The 20,154-nt window shown below is 49.8% G+C and overlaps 1 protein-coding gene across 1 annotated transcript in view; it reads left to right on the forward strand.

Moving 5' to 3' along the window:
- The first annotated feature begins 319 nt into the window (after positions 1–319).
- Positions 320–20,154, forward strand: part of LOC146009552 (uncharacterized) — a 485,071-nt gene continuing 465,236 nt past the window's right edge. The window contains exons 1-5 of the mRNA XM_083149997.1: positions 320–700; positions 3,496–3,648; positions 4,736–4,927; positions 5,548–5,626; positions 5,740–5,837. Coding sequence (XP_083006123.1) covers positions 3,544–3,648; positions 4,736–4,927; positions 5,548–5,626; positions 5,740–5,837 — 474 coding nt within the window. The 5' untranslated portion in view covers positions 320–700; positions 3,496–3,543. The remainder of the gene's footprint in view (positions 701–3,495; positions 3,649–4,735; positions 4,928–5,547; positions 5,627–5,739; positions 5,838–20,154) is intronic.

The raw sequence follows: 20,154 nt of genomic DNA on the forward strand, positions 1-20,154 counted from the left end.
TGCGGTCTGAAAGGGGCATTATTTTACAAATATCTCCAGATTCTATATAGCGCAGGTCTTTTGCTACCAGCTACCATTATACTGCAGCCTGTGTGAGTAGAGCAGCAGCTCCCCTGTAAGTGCCCTTATGGCTCACACCCAGCAATCACTACTATGCTGTTACTAGCAGTATAATACCTGGGGTCACCTGGTGCCAGCTGCAGCACTCTCCCTCCTGCCTGCCATGCACACCAGGAAGGGACGTTTCCCTGGTAACACAGCTCCTCCCACTCTGCCCCACACAGGAAATACACTTTGGCTACAGCCGCGGGAGAGTCTGGGAGCTGATTATAAACTACAACAAAATGGCCGCCGCTGTATGAGGACACACAATGAGACATCACTACAGGACTGATAGAAGCGTTAATTGTCCCTGGGAGAATGAATAGAGAGAGAGAGTTATGTGATGTGAGGTCACCGGTAGCTGATAGATTCCATGCTGTATATACGATTAGTGAGACTCCAGAACAACTGTCCTTTGTGAGGAAGAGCGGCGGCCATTTTCCTGAAGACCAATCACCACGCATTCATTGGCGGCAGCATCTCGGCTTCTTCCTGCTGGGGCAGCGCTGCTGATCTTACCTGAGGCCTCTCACTTCCAGCAGCCACGGTGATTAAGTTACGGGGGACCGAGAGAAGACATTGCTGTATCTGGCAGAAGGTGATGGTATTGTGCTGCCCTGGTGTTATTATACAGGGGGAGCAGCCTGTGGTGTCCTGTTATACAAGGGGAGCTGCCTGTGTTGTCCTGTTATACAGGCGGAGCCGCCTGTGTTGTCCTGTTATACAGTGGGAGCCGCCTGTGTTGTCCTGTTATACAGGGGGAGCTGCCTGTGTTGTCCTGTTATACAGGGGGAGCTGCCTGTGTTGTCCTGTTATACAGGGGGAGCTGCCTGTGTTGTCCTGTAATACAGGGGGAGCTGCCTGTGTTGTCCTGTAATACAGGGGGAGCGGCGTGTGGCGTCCTGTAATACAGGGGGAGTGGCGTGTGGCGTCCTGTAATACAGGGGGAGCGGCGTGTGGCGTCCTGTAATACAGGGGGAGCGGCGTGTGGCGTCCTGTAATACAGGGGGAGCGGCGTGTGGCGTCCTGTTATACAGGGGGAGCGGCGTGTGGCGTACTGTTATACAGTGGGAGCGGCCTGAGGCGGCCTGTTATACCAGGGTTGCAGACTTGCAAAAAATCCTCTCCGGGAGAAACCCGGAGAGGAATCTTTCATTACGAGTTGGGGGCGGGGCTTAACGGTGACGTCATTAAGCCCCGCCCCGGATACGACAAATAACTGATCTCCATGGAGGGGCGGGGCTAAAATGACACGATTGTGCCATTTTAGCTCCGCCCCCTCCTGAGACCCGCGGATTGCAGCATTTAAATGCTGCGATTGATTTTCAGGAGACTCCCGCAAATTCCGTGAAGGTCGGCAACCCTGTGTTATACAGGGGGAGCGGCCTGTGGCGTCCTGTTATACAGGGGGAGCGGCCTGTGGCATCCTGTTATACAGGGGGAGCGGCCTGTGGCGTCCTGTTATACAGGGGGAGCGGCCTGCGGCGTCCTGTTATACAGGGGGAGCGGCCTGCGGCGTCCTGTTATACAGGGGGAGCGGCCTGCGGCGTCCTGTTATACAGGGGGAGCGGCCTGCGGCGTCCTGTTATACAGGGGGAGCGGCCTGCGGCGTCCTGTTATACAGGGGGAGCGGCCTGCGGCGTCCTGTTCTACAGGGGGAGCGGCCTGCGGCGTCCTGTTCTACAGGGGGAGCGGCCTGCGGCGTCCTGTTATACAGGGGGAGCGGCCTGCGGCGTCCTGTTATACAGGGGGAGCGGCCTGCGGCGTCCTGTTCTACAGGGGGAGCGGCCTGCGGCGTCCTGTTATACAGGGGGGAGTGGCCTGCGGCGTCCTGTTATACAGGGGGGGAGCGGTGTCCTGTTATACAAGGGGGAGCGGCCTGCGGTGGCATGTTACACGGGGGAAGAGGCCTGCGGTTGCCTGTTACATGGGGGGAGCGCACTGCTACTCAGGGGGGGAAGCGCGGGGGGGGGGGGCGGCTGTGGTGGCCTGTGATATCCCTTTCACATTCGCAGTCCCGGGTCATACCCGGGGCTGTGAACCCTAGACACTACCCGGGAATGTACCATTTCACACTGGATACCCGACCCAGAATGAAGTTGGGCGGGTGGCGTCATGTGGCGGTTTGGTCGGGGAGGCATTTTCACTGCAGTGAACGGGATCTGGGTCACGCTGACCTGGAATACCCGTTCACACTGATCGCATCCCGTGTCGATTCCGGGTTCTACCCAGGTCAGGACCTGGGTAGAGATCCCGGAATGCTGAACATGGGATATTCGTCCAAGACCCTTTCACACTGCACTAAATCCCGGGTTGATGCGCGTTCATGTGCAAAAACCCGGGATATTTTTGCAAGTCTGAAAGGGGTATTATTCAGGGGGGAGCGGCCTGTGGCATCCTGTTTATGCAGGGGGAGCGGCCTTTGGCATCCTGTTTATGCAGGGGGAGCGGCCTGTGGCATCCTGTTTATGCAGGGGGAGCGGCCTTTGGCATCCTGTTTATGCAGTTGGAGCAGCCTGTGGTGTGAGCTGCCTTTGGCGTCCTGTTTATACAGGGGGAGTGACTTGTAGTATCCTGTTTATACAGGGGGAGTGGCCTGTAACATCCTGTTTATACCGGGGGAGCGGCCTGTGGTGTCCTGTTACAAATGTTAAACGGGAAGCATCCTCTGGTGTGGTGTTTATACAGGGGGAGTGGCCTGTGGTGTCCTTTTTATACAGGGGGAGCGGCCTGTGGCATCCTGTTAATGCAGGGGGAGCGGGCTGTGGCGTCCTGTTTATGCAGGGGGAGTGGTCTGTGGTGTGAGACACCTGTGGCGTCCTGTTACAAATAGTATACAGAGGGAGCAGTCTGGTGTGGTGGTATTATTTTATAGTTGAGCAGCCTCTGTTTATTTGTTATTATTATCAGGGAGCAGCTTTTGTTGTCCTGTTACAAAATTTAAATTAATTAGATATACATTTTTTTTCAGGGTTTTTAGTCTCTGATATCTTCTTAGTAGTAGTAGTAGTATGACGATTATACAGGGTGAGCAGCCTTTGGTGCCTCATTACAATTATTTTGAGACAATCATGTACTACAATGGACGTTGTAGTGGTATTCTATATCACTTATACTATACATTTTATTTATTTATTTACAGTTTCTTATATAGCGCAGCAGATTCCGTTGCGCTTTACAAATGTTGACAACCCTGATGGGTTATGGTATATCAGACTCCTCCCATCACTCTGTGCCTCCACAATGCAGCCATGTATGTGCTGTCTGCTGACTACACCTGTGATGTGATGGGTTATGGTATATTGGCCCAAATCAGACTAGTGTATGGGCACCTTTACCTAATATGTTACATGTGTACTGTGTGGTGTTTATTGTAATTATATTTACACCTAGACAACCGAGCGGTGAGGACACAGAGTGTTTACTAGACATCACGTGAGGATGAGACACGCCACTGATTCCCTGAGGATGGACAAGGACCAGAGTCACATGACTGAGAGGGTTCTAAATATCACCCTGGAGATCATCTACCTGCTGACTGGGGAGGTGAGGGGATCTGGGGGCGTCACTGTGACGTCACTTATATCTATAGTTATAATACAGGGATGTGACTGGGGAGGTGAGGGGACCTGGGAGCGTCACTGTGACATCACTTATATCTATAGTAATAATACAGGGATGTGACTGGGGAGGTGAGGGGATCTGGGAGTGTCACGGTGACATCACATATATCTATAGTAATAATACAGGGACGTGACTGGGGAGGTGAGGGGATCTGGGAGCGTCACTGTGACATCACTTATATCTATAGTAATAATACAGGGACGTGACTGGGGAGGGGATCTGGGAGTGTCACTGTGACATCACTTCTATCTATAGTAATAATACAGGGACGTGACTGGGGAGGTGAGGGGATCTGGGAGTGTCACTGTGACATCACTTATATTTATAGTAATAATACAGGGACGTGACTGGGGAGGTGAGGTGAGGGGATCTGGGAGTGTCACTGTGACATCCCGTATATCTATAGTAATAATACAGGGATGTGACTGGGGAGGTGAGGGGATCTGGGAGCGTCACAGTGACGTCACTTATATCTATAGTAATAATACAGGGACGTGACTGGGGAGGTGAGGGGATCTGGGAGTGTCACTGTGACATCAGTTATATCTATAGTAATAATACAGGGACATGACTGGGAGGTGAGGGGATCTGGGAGCGTCACAGTGACGTCACTTATATCTATAGTAATAATACAGGGACATGACTGGGGAGGTGAGGGGATCTGGGAGTGCCACTGTGACGTCACATATATCTATAGTAATAATACAGGGACGTGACTGGGGAGGTGAGGGGATCTGGGAGCGTCACAGTGACGTCACTTATATCTATAGTAATAATACAGGGACGTGACTGGGGAGGTGAGGGGATCTGGGAGCATCACTGTGACATCACTTATATCTATAGTAATAATACAGGGACGTGACTGGGGAGGTGAGGGGATCTGAGAGTGATATCACTGATATATTAATACTACAGTGACCTGACTAGTGGATCTTGGAGGTGATATCACATAGCAATAAGAGAGGGTACTGGGAGTGCATGCAGTGATAGTGTATTTTCCAATACACAGGGTTACATAGTAGTGAAGAAGACATCCAGTGACCACGAGACACAGAGTTGCCATCCCTGTGTGTCAGGAGAACTGAGCAGGACCCAGAGCCCTATAACGGTGCCTCCACCTCACTCACTGACACATGGGAGAGACAAGGAGCAGAAGATCCTGGAACTCGCCGACAAGATCATCCAGCTGCTGACCGGAGAGGTGACTGCTGGGAATGGGACATTATACAGTAACACCGGGGATGTGACCGGAGAGGTGACCGCTGGGAATGGGACATTATACAGTAACACCGGGGGGGGGTGACCGGAGAGGTGACTGCTGGAAATGGGGTGTTATACAGTAACACCAGGGGATGTGACTGGAGAGGTGACTGCTGGGAATGGGACGTTATACAGTAACACCGGGGGGTGTGACCGGAGAGGTGACTGCTGGGAATGGGACATTATACAGTAACACTGGGGGATGTGACTGGAGAGGTGACTGCTGGGAATGGGACATTATACAGTAACACGTGGGGGATGTGGCCGGAGAGGTGACTGCTGGGAATGGGACATTACACAGTAACACCGGGGGATGTGACCGGAGAGGTGACTGCTGGGAATGGGACATTATATAGTAACACCGGGGGATGTGACCGGAGAGGTGACTGCTGGGAATAGGACATTATACAGTAACACCGGGGGATGTGACCGGAGAAGTGACTGCTGGGAATGGGGCATTATACAGTAACACAAGGGGATGTGTCTGGGTGATGACTGTATCACTGTGTGTGTCGGTTTCCTAGAAGGTGTCAGGATGTCACTGTCTGTCTCTCCATGCAGGAGGAGGAGTATATAGAGGAACACAAGGGTCTGTGCAGGAATGTTTTGATGGAGAATCACCGGCCCCTCACATCACTGGGTAAGAGGAGACTTTGTTATTGTACAGGGGAGAGCAGGTATGGGGCCCCCTATATACACATCATCTGCTAATCCACATGTACAATATATTCAGTCACTGTATGTCTCCTACAGATGGGCCCAGTAACAGAGATACCCCAGAGAGATGTCCCCGTCCTCTGTATTCCCAGCACTATACAGAGGAGACTCACAGGACCCCACAGGAGGATCAGGTAGGTGGGAATAAGGGTCTCCCCAATATAAGTGACTGTCGCTATATGAATTTCAACAGGTGTGTGTGTGTGTGTGTGTGTGTGTGTGTATTATAGATCAATAATCTACTGTGTAAGCTCAATACTGTCAGACATTATTTATGTGATATTTATTTGTAGGTTCAATGTGAAGCTATGTCTGATATTAAGGTTGAAGAAATAAAGGGAGAAGAAGAGACGGATGTGACTGATATTAAGGCAGAAGACACAGAGGAAGAAGAGACGTATGTGACTGACATTAAGGCCGAAGATACAGAAGGAGAAGAGACGTATGTGACGTATGTGACGGATATGAAGATAAGAGAAGAGTCTTATGTGTCAGATAAGAAAGAAGATACAGATACAGAAGACACACATATGAGGGGTGATCAGCAGTGTAAGAAGGAAGAAATCCCTACAGATCCCAGCACAGGTGAGGAATAATCACTTATTGCATACAGTATTTTCCTTGTTCTGTTAATACAGCTATCTCAGAAATCAGGAGCCATCAGCCCCTATTATACTCCTGCTCTCTCCTCACATCATGTCACTGTGTGTTACCAGCCCAGAGATCTGACCAGTCTCCTCCCCACATTCTCTGGTGTATCTCATACATCAGGAGCAATCAGCCCCTATTATACTCCTGCTCTCCCCTCACATCATGTCACTGTGTGTTACCAGCCCAGAGATCTGACCAGTCTCCTCCCCGCACTCTCTGGTGTATCTCATACATCAGGAGCCATCAGCCCCTATTATACTTCTGCTCTCCTCCTCACATCATGTCACTGTGTGTTACCAGCCCAGAGATCTGACCAGTCTCCTCCCCACACTCTCTGGTGTATCTCATACATCAGGAGCCATCAGCCCCTATTATACTTCTGCTCTCCTCCTCACATCATGTCACTGTGTGTTACCAGCCCAGAGATCTGACCAGTCTCCTCCCCACACTCTCTGGTGTATCTCATACATCAGGAGCCATCAGCCCCTATTATACTTCTGCTCTCCTCCTCACATCATGTCACTGTGTGTTACCAGCCCAGAGATCTGACCAGTCTCCTCCCCGCACTCTCTGGTTTATCTCATACTTCAGGAGCCATCAGTTTATATTATACCCCTGCTCTCCCCCCTCACATTAAGTTACTATGTGTTACCAGCCCAGAGATCTGACCAGTCTCCTTCTCACACTCTCTGGTGCATCTCATACATCAGGAGCCATCAGCCCCTATTATACTCCTGCTCTCCCCCTCACATCATGTCACTATGTGTTACCAGCCCAGAGATCTGACTAGTCTCCTCCCCACACTCTCTGGTGTATCTCATACATCAGGAGACATCAGCTACCATTATACTCCTGCTCTCCCCTCACATCATGTCACTGTGTGTTACCAGCCCAGAGATCTGACCAGTCTCCTCCCCACACTCTCTGGTGTATCTCATACATCAGGAACCATCAGCCCCTATTATACTCCTGCTCTCCCCTCACATCATGTCACTGTGTGTTACCAGCCCAGAGATCTGACCAGTCTCCTCCCCGCACTCTCTGGTTTATCTCATACTTCAGGAGCCATCAGTTTATATTATACCCCTGCTCTCCCCCCTCACATTAAGTTACTATGTGTTACCAGTCCAGAGATCTGACCAGTCTCCTCCCCACACTCTCTGGTAGAAAAGGATAATCATGACAATCAAGTGTTAATACTTTACATTAAAAAATATATTAAGCAATCAAAATGAATGCTGTCTAACAAGATAATTATAAGACGACTTATGTCTATTGCAGCTCCCAATAGGTATTCTGTATAACTTAATTAGACACAAATAAAATAACAAGTAACAGAGCCCTATAACAGAAGTATAGATTACTTTATTAGTATTAAAAAGTAAATTATAAAAACATATTAGGTGTACATATTTGCCACTATAATAATAATTGCCACGGTACTTGTGGAGTATCACGGCTTCCCCGATGGCCATCGCATACTAAAAAAATCGCATCGCATGCGATGGCATGCGTTTTTGCACTGAAATGCATCCAAATGCATTGAAATGTGCAGCAAACATGTTAAATGCCCCCAAATGTCATTTTTTAGAATGTACCACCCCCACTATCAACGCCAACCCGAAGCGTGGCGAGCGTAGCGGTACGCGTCCTACGACCTTTTCATACCCCCCACTATCCACGTCGGCGTGGAGTTGAGAATAGAATAGTGTGGCGAGCGCAACGAGCCACCGAGCCCGAAGCGTGGCGAGCGCACGCGGATTCCTTCACAGGTATACGCGTCCCCTCACGGGCTTCACAGGTGTCCGCGTCCCCTCACGGGCTTCACAGGTGTCCGCGTCCCCTCGCGGGGCTCGCTGCGCTCGCCACACTATTCTATTCTCAACTCCACGCCGACGTGGATAGTGGGGGTATGAAAAGGTCGTAGGACGCGTACCGCTACGCTCGCCACGCTTCGGGTTGGCGTTGATAGTGGGGGTGGTACATTCTAAAAAATGACATTTGGGGGCATTTAACATGTTTGCTGCACATTTCAATGCATTTGGATGCATTTCAGTGCAAAAAACGCATGCGATCGCATCGCATGCAATTTTTGCTAAAAATAGCTTAAAAACGGTCAAAATCGCATCCCATCGCATGCCATCTCATGCCACTACATTTGGCATGCGATGGGAGCCGTGATACTCCACAAGTACCATTGCCACAGATATAATCTTCTGCAGGTGGTTACTGTAATTGCATTTTTTCTTCGCGTTCCATGGTTCCCACAGGGTGACATCGGGTTGTAGGCGGATCCAGAGGACCGTGGCACCAATCAGCGAAGCTTTGAAAGTTTCCCAGGATGCCTGCTCCCTCTCCCCTATAACCCCGCCTCCATCCTCAGTTGTTTTTTTTTTTTTGCCAGCAGTAAGCTTTTAGCTTCATATTTTATTCTTATTTTCACACTGAGCCACATTGATGCGGCTGGGCTGCCTCCACCGTCATACTCCTGTATGTCAGTCCCACACTCCTGAACTGCCCCACGACCACGGTTAAGAGGGGTAATCGGCGGAGGAGAGATCCAGCGCCTAGCACCGCCGGACACTTCTCTCCCAGACAGCGTGGCTGGAGCGCAGGAGCAGGTAATTGTGTGTACACACGGTCAGATGTGCCTTAAGATATGATCGGATCACAAGGCACATCCGATTTTCATTCAATACTGACTATATAGTGCAGATCTGCACTATATAGTCAAGGCAGACAAGACTTTCTGCCTTGCGATACGTGAACGCGCGTCGGGTTCGCAAGGGTTAAAACCCTTGCGATCTGCATCCGATTCCGATCCGATGTTGACTATATCGTCAACATCGGAAGGCAAATTGTATCGTGTGTACACACTATAAGGCCGCAGCAGCTGGGGTGGACACTGCTGCTTGGGACTCCACTAGACCACCGGGGACAGAGTGCAGTCTGGATAGTTTTATCCATTACAGGGCTCTTACTATCTGCTGGTGGGGAAGCCCAGCATCGGGGGGGGGGGGGGGGGGGGGGGTGCCTAGCCTGCAGCACCTCCCCCAGCTTTGGGTGCCAATCTCCCGCAGATCTGCCGCCCAGGAAGCTGCTTTCTCTCTTCCTGCTCTCTCAAGAGTCCGGCAGCCATCTTCAGCATGGCGGGCAGAGCCTCCTAGAGCGCGGGTACAGTCTCCCCTGTGAAACCATCCACACACTGTAGCGCTTTCACAGACACCCTCATCCCACTTACCCCATAGGGTACAGTGGATGATTGGGGTGCAGCAGCAGCACTTTGCTTTAGCCAGCTACTTTGGTAGTGATTGTGTCTGTGACTTAGTGCCAGTCTATTCTTTCCTATCTGTCAGTAACTTGTTGCTGTCCCTGTGTTCTCTTATATCTTCTGAGGAAGATTCAGAGGTTTTATCCTCTCTGGTCACATACGTCTGTGTATCACTCTAGGTTCCCCTCAGGGCTATACCTATTGTATACTCCCCCCACTATTTGGGTTATCTCACTATGTCCAAACGGGGGCGCACTCAGACAGTCTCCCAAGCTCCTGTCATGCAGGGCTTGTTCTGCAGGCCTGTCTGAGCAGGACGTCATTCAGGAGGGGCTGTGTGTCAATTGCTATATTCCCCCTGGCCAGTCTTCTGTCATGGTGGCTACTCAGGAGCCTCCCAGGGCAATACAACAGTTGTTGGGCACCCTAGTGGATCACTGTCCTCCTCCCATAGTTACACCACCTGTGGTACAACCCGCTCCTCCATGGGTTGATACCTTATCGACCACGGTTCAGCCCTTAGCACAGACCACAGTAGCCAAGCAAAAACTGCCTAATACAACACAGCCAGCTAGGCCCCTGTCTGCGCCTTTACTCCCAGTAGTTCAGGATGATACAACAGGAGATGATGATGAGGATGAGGATAATGCTGATAATGACCACAAGAATGAGGTTCCTATTTTCCCAGAGGGAACCCCAACATTGCAGGCTACGGACGTACCAGCCCTCATTGAGGCAATCCGTTTAGTTTTATTGTCTGACTCCGAAGAGCCAGAACCAGGAGCAAAAAACTAGGGACGTTTTAAAAAAGTGATTACAGCCCAATTTCCTCATTCGGATCGGTTAATGGAGATCCGTAAAGATCAGTGGGACTCCCGAGGTAAGAAGTCCTCTATCTCAATAGGCTTTTATCCTGATATCCTCTGCCTCCAGAGGATTGTAAGTCATGGGAAACTCCCCACCAGGTGGATTCACATGTTACCAGGCTAGTTAAGCCATCGGTACTCCCTGTTACCACAGGATCTTCTCTGAAGGATCCAGCCGATAGGCGCTTGGATCATTCTCTCAAGGCCATTTTTACATTCGCTGGGGCGGTCCAAAGACCCACTAATGCAGCGACCTGGGCTGCAAAGGCTATTCTACCATGGGTACAGATACTGGAGGAAGAACTCTCCCCTGATGCATCTGAAGATGCCAGGTTATGTATTTCCAACATTAGACAGGCCGCTACATATATTATGGAAGCCACGTCAGATGCAGGAATCTTAGCCGCTAAGGCGTATGCTAGCTCTGTACAGGCACGTCATATCATTTGGCTAAGGCCCTGGAAAGCCGACCCAAGAAAACACTAGAGTTATCGCCGTTTAAGGGAGAAAATGTATTTGGAGAAGAACTTGATAAGATTGTGGCTTCCCTAGCAGCGGATAAGACTGCTTGCCTCCCTACAGCTCTGCCGCAGAGACCTAAACAAACTGCCTTTCGGTCCTTTCATCCCCAAGGTAAAGCCAGAGGTCAAGCCTATCCTAGGGATACCCCCACTGGCAAGGCAACCAAGCCTAAGCCTAAACGGGCCTGGGCCACTAGACAGTCCCCGGCCAAATCAGATAAGCCTGCTGCATGACGGGAGGGGCCTCCCACAGGGAGATCCACAGGTGGGAGGCAGGATTCTTCACTTCACAGATGCTACATCTGGGAGCCCTTCTGGACACGCAGGCCTTAAGACTGTCACTGCCAATGGACAAGTGTCACTCGTTAGAACACTGGATTTGACTTTCTTCAAAGTCCCAAAGTCTCACATCTGTCAGGAGAAACCGCCGTGGCATGCAGCGGGTTCTCTACTCACCCCTCCGTGCATGCCGGCGGTTCTCCTGTGGGTCCCGGGCGGCTGGCGGTCAGCGGTAGGGGGGCTGCAGGAAGGCTCTGAGAGAGCCACACTTCCCGGCGGCAACAGGGACTCCGGCGGCAGCATGAAGCCGACATCTTGGTTTTGGGCAAAGTTGCTCATTGGGCCAGCCAGTATATTCTTGCCCTGCTGAGCTGGTCAGCCAATGGCAGCTGCTCCCTAGGGATTTAGGGAGGCTGCCTGGTGCAGACCAGCGTCAGTGCAAAGAGTCTTCTTGGCTATTCACAGCTCAGACTCCTGGCTCACTTTGGCCCATCTCTGTCACCTCTTGGTGGTAGTCCTTTCCGGCCTGGGATAGTATACTCGTGTTCTTGGCCATCCCAGCCTCCCCTTGTCTGTGTATCAGCTGAGCCTGCTCACCTGCGGGGTGTCACCGCAGTACCCTGGGATCCTTCGCTACCACCTGGCCGGGTCCAGCCAGCTTCCTGCTTCACTCCCGTTGAAACTCAGACAGCTGCATCTTAACCGTCATCTCTCACGTCATTCAGCTAGGTTATTGGGACACTCCTTCCCGGTCTCACTCATTCATCAGTCTTCCACAGATCTCCAGTGACTCTCTCCCTAAATCTGCAGAAAGCGATACCCTTAGACGTATTATTTAATTTAGCCCAAATAAGTATTTGGGTACTAGTTGGTGCCTTTAAGAGACGTTATCTTATGTACTTTGATTAAACCTTCTATAATTAAACCAGCCCGATTTAACCCACCCTCTGCGAGTCCTAGAGTGGTTCCTGAGCACCACACAAACCCATCCAGTCCTCCATCCGTGACCGTTTGCACTGACCCTATGGATTCGAGTCTGCCTCAGGGACTTCCGTCAGATCTGCTACAGAGTATTGTGGATCATCTTGAACAGCTGGAGTCGTCTCGGTGACAGGTAGCCCAATTCCTGCAAACCCTGTCACCACCTCAACCAGATACCGTGGGACCTTCCGGATCTGCGGCAGTTCCGGTTGCTTCCTCCACATCTGATTCGCCTCCTTCGGCATCTGCCCATCTTCATCTACCCAAGTTCGATGGTTCACCCAAGGCGTGCCGCGGATTCTTAAACCAGTGTGACGTCCACTTCACTCTTCAGCCATTCAATTTTCCAATGTCAAAATCAAATGTTGCCTATATCGTGTCCCTTCTGACAGGTTCAGCCCTAGATTGGGTCTCTCCAACGATCCGACCCACTGCTTTCCGATTATCCGGGCTTCATCGCTACATTTCCTGGTATCTTCGATGAACCAGGAAGGGTGTCTTCTGCGGCTATGGAAATCTTGAGAATCCGTCATGGGAGTCGCCCCATCAGTCAATATGTAGTCCAATTTCAAACACTGGCATCCGAGCTAAGATGGAATTTCGAGGCCTTGCAGTCAGCCTTTATAAACAGTCTCTCTGGGCATTTTGAATTATGAGCTGGCCACGTGAGATATGCCATCTACCTTAGATGACCTCATATCGCTGTGTACCAAGGTGGATCTTCACTTCCAGGAGAGACAGATAGAGAGGAATCGGGCTGATCGCTTCTAGCCCAGTGTCGACCCAGAGACCAGTTACCACACCTACCCTTCCTCCTGAGGAGCCCATGCAGATCAATCGCTTCCACCTGTCTTCGGAGGAGAAAGCCCGCCACAAGAAGGAGAACTTATGCATGTATTGCGGGTCTTCCTCACACATGGTCATGTCTTGTCCCCGCCAACCGGGAAACGACCTCTCCTAATCGGCAAAGGAGAGGCCAGATTAGGAGTGTTAGCCACCACTCCTACCATAATTGAATCGTCCATCCTGGTCACCCTCACCACTCCTTGAGGCCCTATACAGATGAGAGCGCTATTGGATTCCGAAGCTGCAGGCAACTTCCTTTCTGCTGTTTTTTGTGCTCAATATTCCCTCTTTACCAACTCGTTACTCTTCTTGACCGGAGTCAACGGCAGCCGAATTCCCGATGCTCAAGTGACATGCCAGACGGGCCCTTTTTTACTCCAAGTTGGTGTCTTGCACCAAGAATTGATTGACTTCTTATTTATCCCCAAAAACTCCCATGAGTTGGTACTAGGAATGCCATGGCTGTCTGAGCATAATCCTCATGTCAATTGGAACACCATGGAAATCGAAGTCTGGGGCGCACACTGTTTTTCCTCCTGTCTTTCTCAAGTAACTCATCTTCGACAAATGCTCTCAGCGATGTTTTTAGTAAAGGAGGGGCCGATGTTCTTCCACCTCATCGTCCATGGTACTGTCCCATCAAACTAATTCCAGGTGAGACGCCTCCACGGGGCCGCATCTATCTGTTGTCCATTCCTGAGACCGAGGCCATGTCTGATTTATATTCAAGAGAACTTGGAGAAAGGTTTCATCCGTCCCTCCACTTCACCTGCTGGCGCCGGCTTTTTCTTTGTAAAAAAGGCCTTGTATAGATTACTGGGGACTGAATGATATTACTATTAAAAACCGATATCCCTTGCCGCTAATCACCGAATTGTTTGACAGAATCAAAGGAGCCGCTATATTTATCAAGTTGGATCTGCGAGGCGCCTACAATTTAATTCGTATCAGACCCGGGGATGAGTGGAAGACGGCTTTCAACACTCGGGACGGACATTACGAGTATTTAGTAATGCCGTGCGGGCTCTGTAATGCTCCGGTCGTCTTCCAGCAATTCGTCAACGATATTTTCCGGGACATGTTGTACCATTTCATCGTTGTATACTTATATGATATTCTCATCTTTTCTCCTGATCTAGCTACCCATCGACAGACAGTGAGGGAAGTACTGAACCAACTTCGCAAGCATTGCCTCTTTTGCAAATTAGAGAAGTGCATCTTTGAAGTTCCTTCAGTTCCTTTCCTTGGACATATTCTGTCTCAGACGGGCCTAGAGATGGATCCATCCAAAGTCAAGGCCATTCGAGACTGGACAGCACCCACCACCCTCAAGGGAATACAGAGATTCTTAGGATTCTCAACGTATTACCGCCGATTCATCCACAACTTCTCGTTCATAGCCTACTTCCTTCTCACTGCTCTCACTCGCAAGGGAGCCGATCCGTCCAACTTGCCTCCCGAGGCGACCGCCACCTTCCTGCAATTGAAACAAGCCTTCATGTCGGCCCCCATTCTTCTTCAACCGGACAGCAATAAACCCTTCTTCTTTTTGGAGGTGGGGGAAATTATTTTACAACGAGGCGAGGGCAACAAATTATACCCATGTGCCTAATTTTCCAAAGAATTCCTCCCTGCAGAAAAAAACTATCCAATTGGAGAACAAGAACTGTTGGTTATCAAACTCGCTTTCGAGGAATGACGGTATTTGTTAAAGGGGGCTTGACATAAAATCACAGTTTATTTCGACCATAAAAATCTCTCATTCATGCGTAATGTACAGTGCCTTCCTTCTCGTCAAGTTCTGAAAATGGTAAGGCGGATGCGCTTTCTCGATCTTTTGACTCAATCACCAGTGAGAACTGTCAACCTCCAACCATCTTGAATCTGTTAGTGTTTGCCCATACTGCATCTCATCCTCTGCCCTCTTCCGGGAAAACCTTTGTCCCAAAGGAGCTACGGGGAAAAATTTTGAAATGGGCTCATGCCTCACGTTTTGCCGGACATCCGGGAGTACAAAAGACTTTAGCCTTCTTTCAGCGATCATATTGGTGGCCCACCATGTCCTCCGACGTCAAGAGTTCTATCTCTTCCTGTGTACCATGTGCGCAACACAAGACCTCTCGCATGTCACTCGCTGGTACTCTTCGTCCCCTTCCAATACCAACTCGGCCATGGACACACCTGTCAATGGATTTCATTACAGGTCTACCAGCCTCCAAAGGTAACACCGTAATTTGGGTAGTCATCGATAGGTTTTCCAAGATGGCCCACTTCTTCCCTCTTAAAGGTCTTCGGTACTTGTGACTTATCTGGGCGCCCGATTTTCTTCATCGCACCTAAAAATCGCGTCAAATCGCATCGCATACAATCAGATTGCATGCGATGCGATTTGACGCGATTTGCCGCGATTTTAATATATGAAAGCACCCAGATGCCTGTTTCATATGTGAAATGGCCCCCCAGACCCCATTTTTAATTGTATTCCCACCCTGATGGCTAAATGCCCCCCATTGTTAACGCCACCCCACTATCAATGCCAACCCGAAGCGTGGCGAGCGCAGCGAGCCCGCGAGGGGCGGCGGTACGCGTCCTCCGACTTTTTAATACCCCCACTATCCACGTCGGCGTGGAGTTGATTTTATATAGTGTGGCGAGCCACCGAGCCCGAAGCGTGGCGAGCGCACGCGTATAGCTGTGAAGGTATCCACGTCCCCTCGCGGGGCTCGCCACACTATATAAAATCAACTCCACGCCGACGTGGATTGTGGGGGTATGAAAAGGTCGGAGGACGCGTACCGCCGCCCCTCGCAGGCTCGCTGCGCTCGCCACGCTTCGGGTTGGCGTTGATAGTGGGGTGGCTTTAACAATGGGGGTCATTTAGCCATCAGAGTGGGTATACAATTAAAAATGGGGTCTGGGGGGCCATTTCACATATGAAACAGGCATCTGGGTGCCTGTACATATTAAAATCGCATCGCATGCAATACAATAGCATACAATGCAACAGCGATTTTCTCTTCAAGGGAATTTCAAGAGAAATCGCATCAAATCGCATGCTTAGGCTACTGGCATACAATTTCAACATCGGGCGCCCAGATAAGTCACAAGTACCAGGTCTTCCTAGTGCACCCGCTTTGGCAGAGCTCTTTATCTCCACTACCTTCAAGCTGCATGGCCTCCCATCTGAACTTGTATCCGATCGAGGGGTCCAATTCACAGCCCGGTTCTGGAAGTCCTTATGTTCGGCTATGCAAATCAAACTTCAATTCTCCTCTGCATATCATCCGCAAACTAATGGCCAAACAGAGCGGGTCAATCAGGATCTGGAAGCCTTCTTACGACTATTCATTTCATCTTCACAAGACAAGAACAGAAAAAAGATTCTGAGCGCAGATTGTGAGATTATGCACTGCAGCTGTCTCAAATTAAGGGGAATGCCAAACCCCTTAGGAATTATGGAAACAAACAAAAGAAGAGAATAGAGGCAGCGCTGTGCAAAATCACTTTTCCTTATTTATTAAAAGGTAAACATTAACACTTTAACGCTGGGTGGGGGAAAGGGCTTTCAGACCCCGGTGTCACACTCCGACCGCTGGTGCTTTCCAAGTAGATGCGGTCATATCAAAGGTTATCCAACGGCTCTGTAAACAATGGCTGCCAAACAAAGTCCCCGTTTTCCTCAACGCGTTTCTCCACCTTATCGAATCTCAGCGGCTTCCTCAGGAGGTATAAGTGTCTTATCAGTGCCGTCCTGAGTTTTATAGCGCCCGCTTCATGCTGCGCAGGCGCCGTGGCGTCTTAACCAGGCCTCGTTTTCACTGTGTTATATCGCACTTCTGGGTGCGCGGCTCATGCGTCACATTACGCATAACTGGTATGGAAGCAGGCTCTATGTGACGCATGAGCCGCGCACCCGGAAGTGCGCTGAAAAATAGTGAAAACGAGGCCTGGCTAAGACGCCACTGGCAACACTCCATTCCTCGTTGTCTATGGAAGACATCCTTGTTCTCCAGAATTTTCAAGTCTACCCATACCAGATGTTCCTGCGGTAACTTCTTCAGTACGCCATTTTTCCAAAATATGGACCAACGTACAAAACTCCCTCCAGACGTCATTAGCTCGATACAAGAGATTTGCAGATCGTAAGCGAAGAGCGGTTCCTAGTCTAAAGGTTGGAGACCGAATTTGGCTGTCTACTCGCCACCTACGTCTACGATTGCCCTCTTTGAAGTTCGCTCCTCGCTTCATTGGTCCCTAGCCAATTGTCCAGGTGATTAAACTAAAACTTCCACCGTCCATGAAGATATCAAATTCTTTTCACATCTCTCTCCTTAAGCGTCTAAAATTAAGTCCAATCGAGCGAAAGACTCCAAGGACTACAGCCGTTAGTACTGAGAAAGATGCTGAATTTGAGCTAAAAAGAATCTTAGATTGCCGTCATTCTCGCTTGCAGTATCTGGTTGAATGGACCGGATTTGGTCATGAGGAGAACTCTTGGGTGGATGCTGCTGACCTCCATGCTCCAATTCTCATCAGGCAATTATTTTGCAGAAATCCCCACAAATCCCCAAGGTGCCCGAAAGGGGGGGGTACTGTCAGGAGAAACTGCGGCGGCATGCAGCGGGTTCTCTACTCACCCCTCCGTGCATGGCGGCGGTTCTCCTGTAGGTCTGTGGGTCCCGGGCAGTAGGGGGGCTGCAGGAAGGCTCTGAGAGCCACACTTCCCAGCGGCAACAGGGACTCCGGCAGCGGCATGGACGCCGCCATCTTGGTTTTGGACAAAGTTGCTCATTTGGCCAGCCAGTGTATTCCTGCCCTGCTGAGTTGGTCAGCCTAGGGATTTAGGGAGGCTGCCTGGTGCAGACCAGCGTCAGTGCAAAGAGTCTTTTTGGCTATTCACAGCTCAGACTCCTGGCTCACTTCGGCCCATCTCTGTCACCTCCTGGTGGTAGTCCTTGCCGGCCTGGGATTGTATACTCGTGTACTTGGCCATCCCAGCCTCCCCTTGTCCGTGTATCGGGTCCAACCAGCTTCCTGCTTTACTCTTGTTGAAACTCAGACCGCTGCATCTTAACCGCCATCTCTCCCGTCATTCAGCTACGTTATTGGGACACTCCTTCCCGGTCTCACTCATTCATCAGTCTTCCACGGATCTCCAGTGACTCTCTCCCTAAATCTGCGGAAAGCGATACCCTTAGTTTCCTTAGACGTATTATTTAATTTAGCCCAAAGAAGTATTTGGGTACTAGTTGGTGCCTTTAAGAGATGTTATCTTATGTACCTTGATGAAACCTTCTATAATTAAACCAGCCCGATTTAACCCAACCTCTGCGAGTCCTAGAAAGGTTCCTGAGCACCACACAAACCCATCCAGTCCTCCATCCGTGACCACATCCCCTTCAATGTCTCATATTGCAGAGATGGGATGGACATCATCATCACCATATCAGAACCACCTTCCTGTCATTGACTCAGGAGGTTCGGATGACCCTTCAGTGGTCACCTAACCCAGGGTCGTCCATTTTGGTTCACAAAATGGTCTCTTGTCACTACCAATGCCAGCCTGCGAGGCTGGGGAGCGGTAGTAGAATCCCGGTCCTTGCAAGGCGTATGGTCCATACCAGAAACTTGACTGTCCATCAATGTACTGGAGCTTCAGGCAGTATACAACACCCTCATTCACTCACAGGACCTCCTCCGAGGAAAGTCAGATCGGAGAACGCCACAGCAGTGGCATACGTTAACCGTCAAGGGGGCACACGCAGCACAGAAGCCATGCGGGAAGTGTCCAAAATCCTGATCTGGGCAGAGCAACACCTTCTGGCCCTATCGGAGGTGTTCATCCTGGGAGTATTAAATTGGAAGGCGGACTTCCTAAGTCACCAGGACATTCATCCGGGGGAGTGGTTACTCCACCCCGAAGACTTCTCCCTTCTCGTGAAACGATGGGGTCTTCCAGACGTGGATCTAATGGTGTCGCGGTCCCGGGATCCTCAAGCCAGCTTCACGGATGCTCTGTCAGTACACTGGAATTATCATCTTCCATATGTGTTTCCACCGGTATCCATGATACCTCGAGTACTCAGGAAATTCAAACTAGAAGGCGGGGACCTCATTCTGATAACCCCGGCCAGGTCTCGTCGGCATTGGTATATGGACCTTCAGCAGATGTTATATAGTTACATAGTAGGTAAGGCTGAACAAAGACTTGCGTCCATCTAGTTCAACCTGGTATAGATATCCATTGCTGATTTGGTAGGTTCTGATATTTTACAGACAGATTATATTTCTTATTTGTACCCATGGATGTTTTTATTCAGTAAATGTTTGTCCAACTTTGCCTTTAATGAGCCAGCCATTACCACCTCTCAGGGAAGAGAGTTCCAGAGTTTGACTGTTCTAACCGTAAAGAAATTCTTTCTACTAGCTGAATTAAATCTTTTTTCTTCTAATCTATACTCATGCCCTCATGTCCTAGATTCCTTTCTAGTAGAAAAGAGGGTGTGTGACAGTTCCTTATATTGGCCTTTGATATACTTGTACATGTTGAGCATGTCCCCCCTTAAACGTCTCTTTTCAAATGTAAATAGTCCCAAATTGCTTAATCTCTCCCCGTAGCTTAAATTCTCCATTCCCCTAATAAGTTTTGTTGCTCGTCTTTGGATTTCTTCTTATTCTATGATGTCCTTTTTATAGTGTGGGGCCCAGAACTGTACTCCGTACTCTAGGTGAGGTCTCACCAATGCTTTATATAGTGGCATAATTACCCTTGAGTCCCTAGTTTCCATTCCCCTCTTAATACATGCCAGAATTTTGTTGGCCTTTTTTGTAGCTACATTACAATGGGCACTACATCCTAGTTTGCTGTCTATTTGGACTCCTAGATCCTTTTCAAGTATGGAATTACCCAGTTCCTCTCCGCTAAGGTTGTAACTTGCACACTGGTTGTGTCTCCCAAGGTGCATAACCTTACATTTATCTACATTGAACCTCATCTTCCATTTTTTTGCCCACTCATCTAGAATTGCAAGATCAT

This window comes from Crinia signifera, chromosome 6 (assembly GCF_055691185.1).
Source record: "Crinia signifera chromosome 6, ASM5569118v1, whole genome shotgun sequence".
NCBI classification, from domain to species: Eukaryota; Metazoa; Chordata; class Amphibia; order Anura; family Myobatrachidae; genus Crinia; species Crinia signifera.